Source organism: Notothenia rossii (assembly GCF_949606895.1).
Source record: "Notothenia rossii genome assembly, chromosome: 5".
Lineage (NCBI taxonomy): Eukaryota > Metazoa > Chordata > Actinopteri > Perciformes > Nototheniidae > Notothenia > Notothenia rossii.
This window is the reverse complement of record NC_136903.1, coordinates 31,266,122-31,286,538: the sequence shown is the minus strand read 5'-3', so window position 1 is coordinate 31,286,538 and position 20,417 is coordinate 31,266,122. Positions and strand designations below refer to the sequence as shown.

Genomic DNA, 20,417 nt, shown 5'->3' with positions numbered 1-20,417 from the left:
GTTTTACTCTTTTCTGTCCTCCGTACTTGTTCTCTATTGCCTTCTTTTAGTTTCCCTACAGCTAAATGTGTGAAATATCGCCTCAGATGTCAATATATGCATCCTCTAACCCAGAGCTGTGAATCTTAGTCGACACCCAGTTGACCATATTGCTGCCTACATTCATTTTAAGTCAAAAAAACTCTGAAAAGAAGTTGAGAGCTGGGATTTGGAGGTTTTGGGTTTGTCAGCAGCAGCAGCAGCAGCAGCAGCAGCGTGTTAGCAGCAGAGCAGACGTCCTCTCAGGAGCTTTTATTGTTGTAAAGCAGCTGGCTGTCTGTCAGTGTCCTCCCTGTGTTTCTGCTGTCTTTGTACCACCTGTGACTTGAGCAAAGACCCACACACTTATGCACACACACTGTAGGATAACACACACAACTCAACCAATACACACCCCAAAAAACTGCACCACTGCACATGGCACCACCTCTCTCTAGCTTTCTGGCTTTTATTATCCTCTTGTTGGCTGTATAGACAATATACACACTCTCATACACACACACACACACACACACACACACACACACACACACACACACACACACACACACACACACACACACACACACACACACAGTTAGCCTACACTGAAAACAGCCAGATGTTGGCCCCCCCTCCCCCCCTCCATCAGCTTCTCCTCCTGCTGCAGTCAGAGGTGGATCACTAGACTCAGGTGGGCTTTTTATATTCGCCAGCTCTATATTACATCCAGTGCTTGAATTGGAATAAAAAAGGTGCCAGTACTCTAAATCAGCAACAAGTATTTGGCACAAAGTCATAGTATATCCTATAATGCTGGTGGGTTTGTCTCTTTACTGTATATTTTAGAAAGGCTCACTGTACTTAAACAAAATGACTCAGGGTGCATCTGAGATTAGAGGGGGTGCAGTGGTAAAGTGCTATTTTTATAAGTGGGGAGTGGACCTGACAACCTCTAGTCTAGGGGGGTCCGGGGGCATGCTCCCCCGGGAAAATTATTTTTCAAATATTGAAGTTAGATGCATCAATCTGATGCACTTTGAGAGCAAAATGAAGAGACATATGGATACCTCTCAACATCCATAATGAAAAAACTGTAAACAGATTTACTTTTTCTTTATGGATATAAAAGAAAGTAAAGCTTGACTCCTACTGGCTGGTTAAATGACTCCTCGTCCTTGAGGCCACTACCAGTTTTTTGTGCCATTTTGCTGGATTTATTTGTCAATAGCGTTGCTGCACAAAGTGATAGCCCTCTAGTTTAAATCTACTACCCAAAAAGAAACATATGGAGATGGGTTACTATTTAAAAATAATTGCAAATCTATTTGGGAACAGTGGGGCTGGGCCTCAAATCCTATAGGGGGGTCCGGGGGCATGCTCCCCCGGTAAGATTTTTTTTTAAATGTTGGACTTAAATGCATCAATCTGGTGCATTTTGAGGGGGAAATAAAGAGACTACACCCATATGAAACAAAAATGTATACATTTAAATAATCATAAAATCATAAGTACATGGCCATAACCAATAACATACAATATCCAATATGAAAAAACATTGAAACTTGTTTATTTATTTGTTTTTGGTTCATTTATAGTTGTGAGTGTGTCTGGCCTCCAAATCGGCCTCTCCTGTCTCCCTCCTCTCCCCCCTGGTCCTCTTTGAGGCAACAGCAAAGACTAGTTTTAGCTCTCAACAAGTTTATCTTACCTTTTTTCACCTAGTTAACATTTTGTTTGTATTATTCATGCATATTTTACTAATCACTACCCCCTCAAATGGAAATATGTGTTTACATAAATGGTGACCGAACCGTTTGAGACCCACTGAGATAACTTAAACTAAGTTAACTATCTAAAGACTCAGAGAGTAATTTACCTCACCAGAGCTGTAGTTATCAGCCTCTCAGTCTGACAGCAAAGGACTCTCCCTCCACCTTGTTGTTGAAACAGCTCCTTATATCCGTTAGCGCAGCTAGCTAGCACCAAATGCTAACAACAATACATGTAACCGGTGCGCGCGCTTTCTCGCTCGCTCGCGCCACATACACACCAACACACATCCTCCCGAGCTTGAATGACACACAGAGACCAATCGAGGGCATTAGTATGATCTGTATGAAAGTGGCAATGTCGGCAAGCCACGTCATGTAGACAGCCAGTCACCCTCTGTGAGGCAGAGTCAGACCCACATTTGCGCTGCGTTGCGTTTACAATATATACGTATATTGCCGGTGGCTGAGTACCGGCATTTTACTGAGTACCGGCACCTTGCCGGTACTCAGTAAGAAGTGCCGGTACCACATGGGTAAAAATCAGAAGTACCGGTACTGCGTACCGGTGAGTACCGGCCCAATTCAAGCACTGATTACATCCTTTCAAAAGTTTACTTAACCTTTGCATTGTGCAAAAACAGGGGCCTGTATATTTTGCTATTCAAATGTAATATTGTCTTTTGAAGACGTAGTGTTAAACCTAACTAAGTTGCTATCCATTCATTACCACAAACATGCATTCACGTTTTATTACTTTCTGGTCAAAAGGTCTCATTTATCTTGCTGAATTATAAACAAAACAAATAATAAGAAAAAAAGTTCAAATATTACCCTAAGATAAGAAGTGTCCTAAGAAGTGTGTCTCTACTGTGACATGTCTCCATGCTCTAATGTTCAAAAAGTTCTTTATCTTTCTCATACTGCCTGTGCTGCAGCACCTCTTTTCACCCTCTGTCTAAAACCAGTGCCCAGTCTGCTCTGATTGGTTAGCTGGCTGGCTCTGTTGTGATTGGTCAACCATTTATATTTGTCCCGTCCCGTAAAATGTGTTGGAGAGCTACCCAAATTGAAGCGTGAGTGTTATATAGTGATGTCAGTATGTTAGGGAGTAAACAAAGGAGTCAATGGAGGCGTTTCCGGCAGTTTGAGAGAGAAACTCCCTCTGGAGGGAACACAGGGATGTTAGCCTTTGCAGACCATTTACATGCACTCAAACCTAAATAACACACTACAGGAAGGGTTAGAGCATAATAAGGCATTTTGGCTGTTTATTATATAAAGCCGCATTTAAGTGTATCCATAGCGACACAGTCACAGAGTTCATAGAATAAGTTGGTCTCAATAAATGTTTAAATGTTTTTCTAGGTTAAGAGTTGTTATTCAGAAGTTCAGTTTATAGTTACAGCTATACTTCAGGGTGTCAAAATGTAGAACTGCAACAATCCCAATCATTCCTGTGATCAATCCCTCTCTGCAGTTATAAATCAAAACTGATAAAGTGCTCCATTCAGACTATGCATTAGATCTCTGTTTTTCCTGGGTAGAAACATTTAGTAGGAAGTATCACACCCTTAATTACTTATATTAAAACAAACACTTTGCAAAGCTTCTGCTCTGTTAATGAATTAAATAAATTGTACTGTGGTTAAAGGGATAGTCCTGAACTATTTTAAGATGTTTCCAAGATCTGAAACAAATCCAGTTGTTCTTATTCTTTGACATTGGCTGCAGTAAGGTATCTACCAATGTGTATAGTGCTGTAAAAAGGTCATTAGAGGGTAATCATTGAAAACCCCAAACTGTGATTGAAAGACAAATACTTTATAAAAAACATTTCTGTCACAGTAAGTAATTCAAATATTGTTTTTGTTTTTTAAACGAGAAATACCCCAGCATAATATATTACATTGCATGCTTTGTGGAAATTATGCAATTAATAGTAAAACCACAACCTTTGGATTATTTACTTTTCATTCATGTACTACAGTTCTAATATCTTCATTCTTATGCCCTGTCCATGACACAGCTAAAAGTACTTCTGAGTCTTAAAAAAAAACGCAAATAATAACACAGTTCTCAGCCAGAAAAACTCCTACAGCAATGGTTAGCTGACAGTTTTAGCTTGCTATAATAGAGTGCGCTGCTAGAAGTAAAAAGTGTAAAATGGGAGCAAAAACAAAAGCTTTGGGATTATATTTTCAGGTTGCTGTTGGATGTAATTTACATATTGACATTTTTTATTTAGCATTTAGCTTACTTTTCTTACTTGTTCAATTATTTTCGTATTAAATATTATATAAACATAGAAAAGCATGTAGCAACATATTTACTCAAAGTACCTGACGATGCGAGAGCAGGAGTCAAAGAGTCTGATGGCCACGGCCCGGGCGCTCTGTGGTGCTTCATGGTGGAATAAGACTTTCACTGCAGCTACTCCTGAGATTTTCCTCATTTATCCATCAACAACCTCAGTCTCCAGTTTCCCTTGGCAACAAATTCACCCGTCTCATTCAAAACGTATTTGCTTATTTGTCATGGGTCAAGATCACCAACTTCCTACTTTCAAGTTGGTGGTTGTTCTCAGGTAGGAAGGGCAGTAGATGGAGCCTCTGATTAGTTGCAGCAGCATGGGGGCAGAGGCAGCATGAGGCTTGCCTCCAGGCAAAACATATATACATCCTGCAGCAAGTATTGTATGCTTTGGATAAAGTTACTGAATGTAACGTAAGCAAGCCCCCAGGAAGTGCTGTCGCCGCTGAAGCACATTTTCGCAGTGGTCAAACGGTGATACCACATTTCCAAGAAAGCTCGACAGCGGCTCTTCTTCCTCCGCAGGCTGAGGAGGTTCAACATGGACTCCAGGATACTCTGCAACTTCTACAGGTGCACCATAGAGAGGATCCTGACTGGCTGCATCACGGCCTGGTACGGCAGCTGCACCACCCTCAACCGTAAGACTCTACAGAGGGTGGTGAAAGCCGCAGAGAACATCACCAGGACGGAGCTGCCATCCATGGAGGACCTTTACTCCCAGCGGCTCAGGAAGAAAGCCCTCAGGATTATAAAAGACCACCTCAGCCACAAACTCTTCAGTCTGCTAGCGTCTGGCAGGTGTTACCGCAGCATCCGGACAAAAACAACCAGATTCAGAGACAGTTTCATCCCGCAGGCAATAAGACTGTTAAACAACTGAACTGCTGAAACAATTTCATAACATTTATCTGCTACTTAGTAATTATTTATCTACTATCTAATAAATTATTCCAATAACTTGTATATAGACTCGTATTGCACTATTCCGCTTTTCACTTTTTTTAAAAACTATTTTTCTTTTATTTATCTTTCTTTTCTTTTTAATATAGTATATTTTAATATTGTTTTAATATTGTCTGCTTATCTGTATTATTGTGTTGCATTGTTGGAGAACCCTGTGACCTAAGATTTTCAACGACATAATTACTCTGTAGCTATTTTAGTTTGACAATAAAGAACCTTGAACCTTGATTTGAAAAAAAACATCTTCAAATCAGCCCTATCAGTTTTTGTTTAATAAACTAACCAGTACGAACATTTATATTGCCAGTATTTAAAAAATTAGGTTTTAAAAGTTGTAAAATGTGCTAAAAGCTGAATCCAGAGTTATTCTCTCTCTCCATTCATTAGACTGTGCCAAGAGCGGGCGATCAGAGGCGGGGCTTAAGGAAAACTTGAGTGCCCATGCTTACAGGAAAAAGGCACCGGACGATCCGGGTACTTTTTGAATGTACAGTCGCATCAATTTTACTTCATGTGCCACTGAGCAACTTTCTTAGATATGAAGGGTGCCCCTCCTCCAACACTGTATGCAGTTCTCTTTATACATCCATGGATGTAAGTCCAGCTATGAGCTTTTGAAGAAGAAAGGCTAGTAAAAAAGTTTTTTTCCATGCTTTTTTTCTTTTGGCTGAAAACAAATAAAACATTTTTTAACTTTAGTTTCAGTTACTAAAATGAACACTTAGTCAGTTTAAGCCTACCCGGGCCCATAGCCACTGCTGACCTTCAGTGTTGGGCTACTTAGCCCTGGTATTATAAGTATCATAAGGGAACATAACGGTTGCTACACGCTGTTATTTGACATTTTCTGGAGGAGTTAGTGAACATCCCATTAGGCTTAACACGAGCAACCTCTGTTGCAAACAGAATTGTATGTCTAACTGTTATTCTAAGGTTCCATTGATACAAAGCAGTAATAGACATAAAAAATCAAATATGATCTATTGACGATGATTTGTGTCTAGACGCCATCTGTTAAGAAAGTGCGAACGCAGAATGCTATTCATAATATTTATGCAGAATTATATGTTTTTTTGTGTTTAGTTGCTTCAAGTGTTTCGTGTCAAGCACTTTTTGAACAGAGCCATCTGCTTCTGCTTCCTCCCCCAGCCCTCCTTTTTTCTTCTTTTTCTTTACACTCAACCAGCATTTCCTCAGAGACAACTTAGCCAACACATTCTTGATGAGAGGAAGAATTAGCAGCCAATCACGGTCCAATAGACTTTGGAGCTTGAAGGTTACTGGAATGAAGTTTAATGCTGTGATTTACAGAAAAAAATATGTTTATATCCAACACATCCTTTGTAAGATTAACTTCCTTCTGTCTCTGCTTCATCATCGTTCCCTCCACTTTAATCTTTCCTTTTTACTGTTTTTTCGCCCTCGTTGTAACTCCTCAGGTATGAGAAAGTGTTTCAAATGGATGGATATAACACAGCAATGGTTCAATTCAATGGTTCCATTCCCTAAACTAATGAAGGTTTTTCCTACGTTTCAGTCTACCCCACAGGGCGACCTTTGCTCTCAGAGTAGTGAAGATCAGCAGTTGGTCTCTTGGCAACTGCAAAGAGAAGTCAAGGGAGCAAACCAATAGATTGCATATGATTTACTCAGTGGAATGACTTGTGTTTGACTGGCCACTGCATCTCCATCAGTTATTTGCAGAGCTGTCTATGGAGATCTTCATTAGTTAATCATGTGAGCATGCACTAGCCAGGGAAGTCATGTGTCTCGAGGAGATTATTGATGTGTGGATGTGGTTTGATCATACATGAAGCGCAAATCAAAGGCCAGTTGGATGTTTAAGATAAACATGGCACATTCAACAAGGTTGTTGCATACATTGGTGGTTTGCAGGAAATATCTGTGCACTTTTCCAGTTGTGTAACATCACGTCATTTTGCCAGGTTTTGTTTACTCATTACATGGTTAGTCATTAATCATGTTTATGTTATACACTAATGGGTACATCACTTCATCTGCCCCCTTCTTACCCTGATGCGCCCATCACTCTGGAACAGGGTAAATCAAGGTTCATTGATTTGGTTTTAATAATGAGTTGGACAGTTCTTAACCCGATTTTAGTAGTTAGTTGTTTTCTTTGCTTGATGCAGGCCAATAAGGAGTCAAAATTATATAGTCTTATGGTTTAGCATTTAGCCTTTGCCACGTTTTGTCTCTGAAAGTGATTTTTGTTGTACTTTGTTTTCTTCTTTATAAATGCTTTTAGATTTTAAAACTTCGTCTTGAGTCGTTGCATTTGAGGCCAAGTATGTTTGTCCCCTTCCTGGCATGTTTGAACTTCCAACTTACAGCTTTGAAAGGTAGGGTAGGTAAGAATTGAGAAACCAGCTCGAGTGCGCTAGAATTTGAAAGTACACAACCGAAAGAAATCTGCCCTTTCCTTCAGACTTCCTCACAGAGCCCCTCCTCCAAAACACACAAACGCGCACATGACCAATGAGGGCACGAGATAAGTTTGTGCACAGATGGAAGGCTGACAGGCAGGTAGGCCATCCAGTTATTTTAGCCGGGCCGGCTAAAATGATTGGTCGTGCTTTTTACAGCTCCACGGCTTCCACAGATGACATTTTTGTATGTATTTATTGTCAAAGCATTTAATATATTCATTGCTATCAGGATGTTAAGAGCATTCCATGGAATATAACAAAAAGTGTTTCTGAAGGGAATTACCTACCCCACCTTGAAGTGTTCCAGGTGAATCATGCCAAAAGATGTTAAAAAAAAAAAAACATGGATGACCGTGACAAAATAACAAGTATTGCAGCCTTGAACAATATATTCACCTACAAGTAGTTGTATTATTTGCAACCTTGTTGTATTCATTTCGGAGAGAGGTGTTGCCCTTGCATTCAGCTGGCTTTAAAATATAGCAATAAGATAGCACTTACAATATCCAACCCGTTTTGTTCTCGTGTAAACGGGGTCTGAAAGCCCTTCATTTACATTTGTGCAAATATATTCTGCCATGTGTCTGCCACCCGTGCTCCTGCCCTTGGCATTAATTAAGCTCTTTTATTAAAACATAGACACATAAATATATCAGCCTACACATTCACTGTGTTCCCGTCTAGCTGCATAGGTGGTCTTAAAAATCTGTAAATGTTGTTCATTTCTTCCTGTTGGTAACTGTTCTTACTTGGGCATAGTGCTTCTTTGGGCTAAAGGCTAATATCAACATGATAACCTGCGCATAACGATAAACAAACAATCAGATGTTTAGCAAGCTATAATGTTTTAGCTTGATTGACTTGACAGTCCCCTATCTATTCCTAGTTTTTGGATGATCTGTTTCCTGTTTCATTTAGATTGTATCTGCATCTAATTTGCAGTGCTTTCCCGCCTTTTTCATTGTTTGTCCAGGCCTCATTAGTTCCACCTGTTCCCCATCAGCCCTGCAATCCCCTGACCTCCTGTACACCTGCTGTTTACCCCGTCATTAGTTTTGCTTGTATTTAAGTCCTGGGTTGCAGTCCAATAGTCCATTTAGCTTAGGAACCTTCCTAACGGAGTGAAATGACCCGGAAGTCCCTCAGTGGCAGCCATGATAAGTGCCGTTCGAATTCTCTAGATGATAGGAAAGGAGGTTTCAAACTTCCTTTATAACCTCCTTTAGCTTAGGAACCACTGGACCTCCCTTGACAAAAGGAGAGGAGAAAATGCTGCCCCACAATGCCTTGCAGCCGCAGCATTTGCCATCACACAACATTCGGCCGTTTACGGAAACAACCGATTATGACCGAGAAATTATATCATGAAAGTTACGATGCTTATTAAGCATTAAAACATATGTGTTAACTTGCCAAAGTGCTTTGTTTTGAACGTTCATCAGTATTATAATCAAAAAGAGAAATATGAACGTTAGGTTTGACTGCAAAGATCAAATAAAGTCAACATTTCACTGAGCTGTGTGGGGTTTGTTCAACTTTTAAAAGATGTTTGAATGGTGATATACACAGTGATAGATGTTAAGGACTAACGTTTATAATAAATACATTTGTATTGATTTTAAAGTCCATGAAATGTCCAAAATAAACGTTATTCTGTGTTAATAAATCGCTTCATCACTTTCCACTGTTTCATTTGACATATCAACATCAATGATTCTTTCCATAAATACCCCCCAAATAACATGAAATGTGTGCCACTTTCCCGTGTTATTCCGCTCCGGTAGCAAAAAGCTTGCCAGCCATTAACCCAGCTGTGTAACGTCACACGTGGCAAACACCAGCCTCGTCTAGATTGTTTGTTTTGTATCCTTCCGCTACTTTCGCTCAACATATGTGTAACCAGACCTCGCTAAACTTTTTTTATCTAACAATTCATGATGGTGAAGCGATGTGTAGTTCAGTTTTGTGGTAATTCAAGCCTGTCAGGTCACAGTGTACACGAATTTCCGAAAAATAATATTGTAAATGACGTACTTTGTAAATTATTTACATCATGTGAAACCATTTTAACCATTTCAGCTGCATGACTTATGTCAAATTACAGATTTGGCCATTGAAATCCCTGATAGCGGCCTCCCGGTTCAGGGTAAGTCTTCCGTATCTCGGTTACAGCACATGCAGGCAGCGGGACTCAGATTTTTGGGCCGAGTACACCCCGGCACCAACGTACAAACTGTCGATAAGCTGTATATCGATACTTCCTCATGAAAAAAAAGTATACGGATTATAAATATATTTGGAGAAAAATAAAATGTTATGTAGTACTATTATGTAGCAATGGTTACAAATTGGCTTATAACATGATATTTTTATTTTACTTGTACAAAATAAATATGAGGTTGTACATGCTTGACAGAATCATAGACCTCTTATATATTTCCTCACATGTGTAGTTGTTTCTTTTCCCAAGCATACATTGAACTTGCATACACAGAAAACATAAAAGCCAAGCTGTTTTTGACTGCTTGAAAGAGTTTAATGGTATCTTTAAAAGTGTACCATCATATCTGTAGCGACTAAAAGTATTATATGAAAACAAAGCTGCAATAGGCAGTTGGGTCAATCAATATGTACTTACTGGTGTAGTGGGCCATCAACTGCTCTGTGTTGTTGTTTGTATTGAAGATACGCTATTTTCAGTGTCCAAACACTGAGACAGCCTTCTCTAAAGCCTGGGTGGCTAATAATGCACCTTGGTTTCTCGTCGGTGTCTTCTATCTGGTCAGTAGGTTGCAAACTGTCTATTTGTTCCATCACCTGCCAGATCTCTCTGCAGCATACACATTCATCTGCAGTGGGCATGCTTTCACAGCATTGACATGTACACCTGAATATTGTACATAACATTAAAAAAAACAATATCTGCCGGACGTGTGAGGAAAAGATGACAAATTAAGATCGACATTTAGTGCAGGTTAAATTAAATAAAACAGAATTTACCATTCAGTATTGTCGACTCGAGTCTCGCCGGCTGCGGAATCCTCTTCTCTTTTACAAGTTTCTGCCTCGTTGTTCCATTGCCGGGCAGGAGGCTCGTACTGATAAGGCAAGATGCCTTGAAGTGAAAGGCTAGCTGGTTCACTCTCTACTTCTGTAACTGAATCCAGATAACCCACCGAATCTGAGCTTGAATGATCGCTATCGCTGTCTGAAGTTGTCGAGTTGCTTGCCATTTTGACTGATTTGATCAAATGGCAATATTTGCCACGTGTGACGTCACCGCTCGTTCGGGAGTGATCGGGGGCGTACTCAGCAAACTTCGGAACCAACATCGTTTTTTAACGTATATGTCATTTAATTATGACCAAACTTTAAAAAATAATAATTATTATTATTCTGGTGATATCTAAACTACATGTTAAAAAACATCTGTGTTAGATGCATTACATGGCCTTTAAGATTTTTTCATACAATCATGCGTATTGGGATCATTTGTATTCATGTGGACCAGAGGGAGAGGGTGACGAGCATAAGTTTCACTTTCCTTTTTTATTTCAATTCCAACTTTGGTCATGAAGAATATGTTTCTCTGTTGTCCACGTTCATAAAGCATAAAACAACAGCATCACAGCACGGTGCAGAGTCTCTAGATGAGTTTACAGTAGTCCGTCGTTCTTATTATACATCCATGTTGTAGTCCGCTGTATAGAAAACTGTAGTTTCCGTAATTTCCCCACATCAGCAGACGCACATTTATGACGTCTGCTGGCGCATCATAAACACGTCGGATTCTCTAAAGTACCTAAGTCCTTTTGAATTCTCCTTTCGACTATCCCTTAACCCCGTGACGTTTCACTCAGAGGTCAAGGAATAGACGATAGGGTTAGAACCTAGGAGCTGATTTTTTGACTATTCAACCGCAACCCTGGTTTTCTGTTCTAGTCATTGTTGTAGGCATTCTTGGACTCTTGTATGCCGTTTAAACTTTAAACATGAATTTCTGTACCTTTATTTGTCTGAAAATTACAATGTTTCTCTGTTAAAAGTTCCTGTTACTTGCAATCTCCTGCATTTAGGTCCACCCCAGCTCCACTTCCTGTTTGGCTTCATATCATCTGCTGTAGCATGTTACAAATACAAAGTAATGCTGAGTCTGATGTGAATGTCTTTAGTTTTGAAAAATAAGGACGCTGGGTGCTGAGTGCATGTGGTCTTTAGGTGACCACATGCACTCTGTTTTCATCGGAAACAATTGAATAAAGACACTGGTTCTCAGGAAAAGCACTATGTGGACACAGGCCATTAAGGTGTCCTTAATTGTCTCTTAATCCCTCTTCTCTTCATTTTATTTTCTTCAGGTCATGGGACGACTTCCATGACTGTGCCAACATAGCGATGGCCGGCTGTCCAGATGAAGCAGCAGCGGTCTGGGAATCTCTCCGCCAGGAATCTAAGAAGATGCAGTTCTCCGGAAACCTGTACGACATGTGCTCCAGACGCAACCTCCACCCAGTGGCCTCGGTGTCCCCGCACGGCCCCCCCAACAAGGAGGAGATCAACCAGGAGTCTCTAAGAGCGTGCACTGATCACCTGGGAGGCTGTGTCCACCTTCTCATGCTCCTGGCTCCTCTTGTGCTGCTGTCGCTTTGGATGTAGCTAGCCCAAAGACTTGTGTGAATAGATATAAACTTTGTGTATATTTCTGACTGCATGTTAGCCCGACAGCCTTTTTGATAATGTATCTTTAAACTGCCTGTGCTGTTTCATGCATATTCTCTGCCTTTCAAGTATCTTCTTTATTGGAAAAACAGAAAATGAGATGCGAAACTACTTTGCAAACAGACCTGAAACACACATAGTTAAACAGATACATACAGCAGCATCTTTATCACCTATCCCCCAACATCTATAGTTAGTTTGTTTAAATTAGTTTATCTTCCTAAATGTAATAAGAGGGACATAATAACGTCTTACTTGATAAACCCTAAATGATGAATAGGCTAGATGCCACAACCAGCTAAACTCCTACATTTATCAGCTTGAAAGTATGAAATATTTGATAATTATGTAAATCTAACATGCCCGGCCTGTTAATACCTAGACCGCTGTTTGACTTAAGTGTTGCAAAAAGTCTCCTATTGAAAAACGTTTGACCTTCCCTTCTGGTCCTTGATTGCCTATGTAGAAGCCCCAGTTTCTGTCACCAACAAGAGGAAAAACCTAAACGAGAAAATATTCTGAAATGTGACACACAAAGCCAAAAAAAGCACCCGTGCCCAATAGTGTAAATAGTGTCTGCAATGTTTTTTGTCTTAGCCCTTGGACAGATGTCCTTGGTGGTTTTAATTACATTGAGTCAACCTCTTCCTGCGTTTTTAGTCAGGTTTTAGTTTGCTCTGAGCACTTTTGTCTTATCTTGGTCAAAGAAACTATGATATTTTAGACTTCTTTCTCAGCTTATGTTGGACATTTTAGTCAATCTAGTCTAAATAAAATATTATCTTGCTTTTTTTCCCCAAGCCCTGTTGTTTCAATTAGTAAGAAAGTAATGCATAGTCCTCCGGATTGTGCTCATTGTGTGCAGCTTTAGTACAGTTTTTGGACAAGCACAGGAGAGATGTTGGTAAAGTTTGTTTTTTTTAGAATGCAATTTAGTCTTTTTTTGTCAACAATATGGCATGTCGTCACATTTAGTGTTTTATTGTCGTCACTGGTCATCGCTTCGTCTAAGCCGTAACCTATTTCAAATCTCATCCCAAATCAGATCTTTCTTCAATCAGATTTACTCCTCATAACAGATGTTTTGATTTAAGAGACTCACCAATAATAGCTCCACATAACCTTTTGTGTTTGCTAGCAATTCACAAATATCGCACGGAGATCCGTCTGGTATCTTGCCTTCGTTATAAAATAAATTAAATGTAGTCTTTCCCAACAATTGTGGATCAATACAGTCTACTGTATAAACGCTTTGTTTTTTTTGGTATCACAAGTAAACCCCAAGGCCCAAAACACTCAAATGAAAGATCTATTGGCTGCTCAAAAAGTTGTACATTATTCCCTAACTACAAGTTCTTAGCCAGGGCATATGTACAAATTGAAATTGGCTTCAGGTGTACAGATTTGTCTGAAAATGATTTTGAATGCCTTAACATGGTTTTGGTTGGTATGAAAAACTTGTTTGGTTTTTTAACAACATTATCTAAGGAAAGCTAAAATATCCTCGTGATAAAGGAGGGAATAATGGCTCCTGCAATTTGTCATGATACTGAATGTCGCCCTACAGGATAACATAGGACCACACAACGGACTAAAGTGGCAAGTCAAAAATGTAAACTCTTAGAAATTAGAATCTACATGAAGCGCTACTACAGTATAACAAAATACATTTAAATACAATTAGCGATTCAATATTAAGACAGAAAAATATTAACAACACATACAATTTGTAGTGTATAAATTCTTAAATTTGAACAAAGAACATTGCATACAATGCCATGGATTCCTTACTTTTAATTTAAAATTGTACATTGTGTAACATAACCTTGAAAAGGCCTTACAGCTTCCCCTACAGCATCCTTATTTTGAGCAGAAGCTAAGAGAGTACTTGAGTTGTTTTTATTTGGTGCTTGCCCAGGTATGAAATCCTCCGAGGCTCGTCCTTGGCATCGCTGTATGTAGCCGAATAGTATGGGACCAATATGTTCTCCAGTCAGACTCACGATCCTTCCGCATGCCAAACGTATTCCATGCTCCAGGAGCCGTAGTTTGGCCCCGCAGGCCTGCTGAAGCTGCTTGTTATTCTAAATGGCTCTGGGTAACAGTTGTTTCTATCTTGCCCAGGATCAGAAATACTACCAGATGAGAGGCAGACCGAGTTAGAGAAGAGTACACCTGGAAAACAAACACCATTCTGCGAGTTAAAGATTGAACCCACCTGTCTAGCAGAGTGTTTTTTACACAAGAGACTCCAGGTTGTAGGCTTACTTTTCTTTCTTTACAAAAATTAATCAAAGCCTGGCCAACTTTCAAGAGTTGCAAGAATGTGAACTAGCACAAAACAAAATCCTCAAAGGCAATAACAGAAAACAAACTCTACCTTGCCAGTGGCCAGTCAAATACACCTACAGGCTTGAATAAAACAGAGAGGCAAATAGATCTGGAGAGAGTTCTTATACAATAGTGGTCATTTTACAAGTCTTATTTGATTTGGGACCCCATTCTCAAAATTAGATTTTCTTTCCTTTTTATTCTTGTCATACACACAAACACATATATGCACCAAATGCACACTTTGACCCTAGGATGTATAGAATAATCCCTGGAGTCATAAAACACTATTGGTAGAATACAATGTAAGGTTACTCTAGTGCAAGGCTAAAAGAACTGAGCAGAACAATTGAACTCATTCAAAATAAGAGAACAAATAAAAACCCTCCAATCATCCCACAGGTATTTCTTATGTAAGGGACTTCACAAGGAGATATGCTTTGATGGTATAAAGAAGCTGTCGCAGTTTTGAACTTTAATTAAAGTGACTGAATAAGAAACTAAAGGCCTCAATGGCTGATTCAACAAGGTGAAGCAATTTGAAAACTATCTCCGCTGAGCTCCGGTAAGATGTTGCCCACTGGAGGCTAAATGTGAGAATCACAAACTTGAGACTTGGTAGAAAAATCTGATAGGATGTGTTTGTATAAATGCAGGCCTATAGTGAGTTCAGTCATCATAACCTCGAAGATACCATTGCTTTATGGGAAAATAACCACTTGAGATTGGATTTTGAAGTCTGTTTTCCACGGAGGTACTCTAAAACACAAAAAGATGTCTTTATGAGAAGATATGTTTCATGTGAGGTACGTGGACAAATCTGATTTCAGAGTGGTTTTCAATATTGCTGCAGGGTAAATGCAACTTTATTGACCAGAGCAGAGCAGGGAATTATTTTGCAGCATTGCGTTTGAGACTGGAACATTCCTGCGCCTCCAGCAACAGCTTGGTGCTCCGGGGTTACATCAGAGAGAAACAACTGCAGGAGAATTGTAACATTCTTCAACACCAATACATCAATGTCACATTATTGGTACAGTATATTTGGTTTTATTGCTGTGAACAAATGACGGAGAACATTATTTAGCGGTTGTGAGTGCTAGTGTTCCTTTGCATTAAGACAAGGTTTTACATAAACATTTGATTCAGCAAGACTCCTCTCCCTTCTGGAGAGTATGACTTTCTTTAGGTTCTGAGGGGTTTGATAGCATTATATTGAATCCGAATTCCTAAAATTCCTTAACAAAGATTCAAACTCCTGAAAGCCAATGCGACAAAGCCGGCTACAAACCTCAACCCTAACCCTAGCCCTAATCCTGAGCTTTGAAAAATACTTTCGACTGGCGTTTGGTTTTACGACGTAGTGTTTCTATTTCTTTACAAACATTCTTAAGTAATTGAAAAAAACGATCACGTCGCAAGCGAATTACCAGAAACCAAAGTTTTATTCCAAGAATTCCCCATAATTAGCTACAACCGATACAATCTGCTTCTGTTATTTGTCATTTGTAACGGGTAAAAAAGTTACCTTACCAAAAATGGTTTGGTAAGATTACCTGAATGCTTTCTTCTTCGCTAACAAAAAAGACTAAGGAAAATCAAAATATGTGAGAGAGGTTGGTTAGTGTTGAAGTTTAGTTATTCCGGCTATTATGCCAACACGATCGAACCAGGACAAGAAAGAAATTCGTTATCAGAGCCTGCATTCACTTGATACACGATTCACGCAGAGTCTTGCGGTGAAAACAGCCAGTTAAGTTTTGTTTCTATGGTTACCTCCACTACTAGCTTGCCAGACTTCATACAGGTGTCATCTGATTGGTTGTCCGTCAAAAGGTCAGTGGTACACAAGGTCAAAGTAATAACAATTTGAACTTCGAGCTCAGGGCTCAGCCACAATTTCGACCATGTGACGCCGAGGGTAGTGCTTCCATCTAGTCCGTCGCCATCACACTCTACATAGAAACACAACGTCAGCACAGGGCTGCAACTTTGAATGCAACTTATATGTCTGAGAGGAAATTGTGCAAAACCCTCATCCCTTCATCTTCTGGCTCTATGGTATAGGACCCAAATCCGTGAAAAGGTTGATAGATGCTTTTGACCCATAAGCATTGGTCCTGATTGTGGAAAAAGTAAGAATTACAATCCCAAATTGCTTTGAGAGATGTTAAAGAAATATTTTTGGACAAATACATCGCCTCCACAGTAAATTGAGAGGATTAATTCTAGTCTCAACATGTCTTTTTCGATAACTCTCACAAATGGACTTATATCTTGTTTGTTTTATCGGCACATTATTTATTTTATTTTTTAACAAGAAGTTGTAGTTTCAGGGGAAGCTGATAATATTTCTTTATTCTGTTACTGTATATATAGAGTGCAAGCTCTGGACAGAGTGGTATTGATTTTCTCATTGAACCCTTAAAAAGAAGGCAAACAATATTTACCAAAATGTAAGGCACTTACTCTTAAGCACATCAAACGTTAATGTAGAGGTGAAATTATCAGAGAGTAACAGAAGAGCTAAGGATGCATGAAACACCATATCCGCTTGCCAAGGCAGACTCAGCAGAACTTGAAGCCAACAACTCTGAGTGTGGACAGGTTGGAATGGGTGAGCGTGGCAGATGGCAGTAGTGAAAAATGTATGACATTCTGACCGGAGCTTTAAGTAGAGCAGCGAGGAGACAGACAGATAGACAAACCCACCTGGGTCCCAGATTCATAAATGTGCCTCAAACTAGTGGCTGCACAGCTGTGTTTTTAAGTTCAGACCTGAGGCCTCCAATTTGTAATTAGTGATTAGACAAAAGAGAAATTACACGAGTAAAAACTTGTGAAAGCGAAAGTCAAGATAAGTATGGGATTGACCAGTCATTAAGGATGCATTTTGTGATGATTGAGGAAGGCTTTGATAGAAAATAATCATTATGATGCCTTTATCTTCATTTTAATGATAATAGAGAAAAATAAGTTAAATGTGTTTAAATTCTCTCTATCTCTGTAAATAGCACAAACAAGCACACACATATTTCAAATAAATTAAAGTGGCTATTTCTAGATATAGAAATACAAATCACTGTTTTATGACACACAAGGAGTTAGGTCACATCATATGTAAAGTGTAAATAATTATAGCTCTATGAATAGCTCTATGTATATAGCAGTAATATATTATATATGTATATAGACAATATCATCCTGCAAGTGCTACTTTCAAAGCTTTAACATTTTTATTTGTTGTGCTTTTGTACCCTATTTACATTACCGTAGGCCCATGATACACTGTAAAAAGAAAAGGTGCAATGCAATGTTTTTGACAACTGATTATTTCAAAACCCAAATTGGCGGGAAAAAGGTACATTGGACCAAAAGCGCAATTGTCCGACAGCCCGTCAACCCGAAAACCAACGCACACCAAACACTGTGCATCAAGCAAAACAACTCCAAAGTACTAGAAGAGAGCATCGGAGAATTGTATGGACTGTTTCTGTGCGTGTCTATAGATAGATAGATAGATAGATAGATAGATAGACAGATAGATAGATGGATAGACAGATAGATAGATGGATAGATGGATAGATATATACTACAGAGAACTTTCACAATGATTGAGTATGTGCTAATGAAGGTTTTGCAAATGTGAGGTGATTAAAAAGTCATTAAAAGGTAAGGACAGCGCAAGAATAATGATTACCCTGAATAACATGAAATACTAATAAGAGATGAATACATGAACACAAACAAATGCTGGTTGTGCATGAGGTGAAACTGAAAGAGTAATGCGTATCCATAATGATATGGGGAAAAGTACAAGTAGAAGATAAAACTCATAGTAACCTCTCTAGTGGAGCTGATTTGACTTAAATATGGACCCCAAGGCCACGCTTCATTTTCATCATCATTTTCAAAACACATCCTGTCATGTACTGGATTTCCATCTTTAACCAAATACAAAGTCATATTTGAAAAAAAGCTTAATACAATGTCATATGTTGCTTAATTGTTTGTCATTCCTCAGTATATTCTTTGTTCAGCAGATGGGGATCTTTTGTGTAGGTGAAAGAGACAAAGGAAGATCATTTATCTCACTGTGGTGTAAATTAGCTTGTTGAATTAATCATTCATCCACACAACCCATTGTACATTTCATTGTCAAATGAGGAAAATGCTCTTCTGCGGAATCCAAATGTCGCTCCCTTGCTTTGTTTGTTGTAGAAAAAGCATGCAGTGCTGAGCTCTCTTTGCCTTTTTATGTGTAGGAAACGGAAGGACTAAAGCCAACGCGGACATGTTTGATGACACATGTTAACTCATCACACATCTATGTGAAGCCTAGAGACACAGGGAGCGCTTTCCTATAAATAAACATCCGGGTTGGCTTTAAAGCGGCTCCTGTTGCTGCTTTGGGCTTCCCATCAAACAGAATGGAGATCCAAACATCTGGGATCACGGATGAAAGCAGGAAGCTTCACAACAAGAGCTCTGTGCTCATACAGAGGACATATCTGTATTTCTCTGTGGACAGTATCAACGTCTCGGCATTGTGCATCAGCACAGAAAACTAGCAGTCTTTTAAAATGGTCCGGATGAAGCGTTTTCTGTTTTCTAAAAGATCTTTGTGAATAATCTCTGTATTTGTTGTATTTTGTCTGTCTTTCGTAAAGTCAGCTTTTCTCCTCTTCTTCCTATTTCTTTCTTTTCCCTTCATATCCATGCCAGTATTGTCTCTAACCCTTCATGATACTTTGCATACATATGTAGTAGGTTTTGCTACCTTTATAGAAAAATCATTAAACTGGTGCTGCTGACTGACCGACCCAATTGAGTGTGTTCATATTGCTCAATGGCTCATGTTCAAGTAAAAGGTTCTTGGAAAGTGCTTGGGTTGAAGAAAAGGGTAGTAACACAGCAAAAAGGAAACTAGAAATAGCTCTACTGTATGAAGAATACAACTTTTTACATGATGTACTCTCATGGCAGTTGAAACCCCAGTAAAGGTTGCATCTTATCTAAAAAGGCTGGAGTGGTTTAAGCCCATTTCCTATGCACTGTATGTAGATTATGTATCCTGTATAGCTGCATTTAGTGCCTTGACCAACCCTTACCAAACAATGTAAACTCTTCAATGTGAAAACAAGGCCAATTTAAGCTAACCCTAACCCTAGGTTGGGATTAAAATGCTTTCTTCAGGCCAATTCCCCAACACATACCGAACATATCCACCAAGATTTATGATGATTGGATAAATTAAATAGTTGAGTGATTCATTCGGAGCCCCGCATATTCTCAAACGTTTTGATTAATGGGGCCAAGATCTCCGACTGATCTTGCTTATTTCTTATGAAAATTTGTTTGCTCCTTGTTTTTCACATTATGCTAATTAGCAACACATCTCCTGCAGGACATCATTGGTTCCTGGCGATTTCGTGTTGGGCCCTTACCATGTATGTTTCTTGATAACCAAAAAACTGACAGATCATCCAAATCTGAACAGAAACGAGAAATTAAAGACCAAAATCAGACATGAATACAATTTTAAACCCTGGACGAGTGTCATTCTTACTAAATTGTTTGCAAATGCTAAATGTGAGATAAGTAAAATACTTGGATTTAGACCAAAACTGGTCTGGTCTGGTCTGGTTTTATTTTTGTAGTTTTGGTCATCATTGTTTTTATTAACAACTTTATTTTTCAGTTTTTCACAAATACAGTATGTCCAACATTTATGACAACAAGTTGCAAACGCCCCAGATCCCACCCCCCTCCCCCTCCAGGTGGTATTCCCCAGTGAATAGACAAACAAACTACACAAATAAACGAATGGTCATAGAAATAAAAATTA

General features: G+C 39.2%; 1 protein-coding gene across 3 annotated transcripts in view; it reads left to right on the top strand.

The window, feature by feature from the left end:
- The window catches only part of nrn1la (neuritin 1-like a), a 143,825-nt gene extending 124,441 nt beyond the window's left edge, over positions 1–19,384 (top strand). For all 3 annotated transcript variants that reach the window (XM_079684737.1, XM_079684738.1, XM_079684739.1), the window contains exon 3: positions 11,878–19,384. In XM_079684737.1, the coding sequence (XP_079540863.1) occupies positions 11,878–12,175 (298 nt within the window). In that variant the 3' untranslated portion in view covers positions 12,176–19,384. The remainder of the gene's footprint in view (positions 1–11,877) is intronic.
- The last annotated feature ends 1,033 nt before the right edge of the window (positions 19,385–20,417 follow it).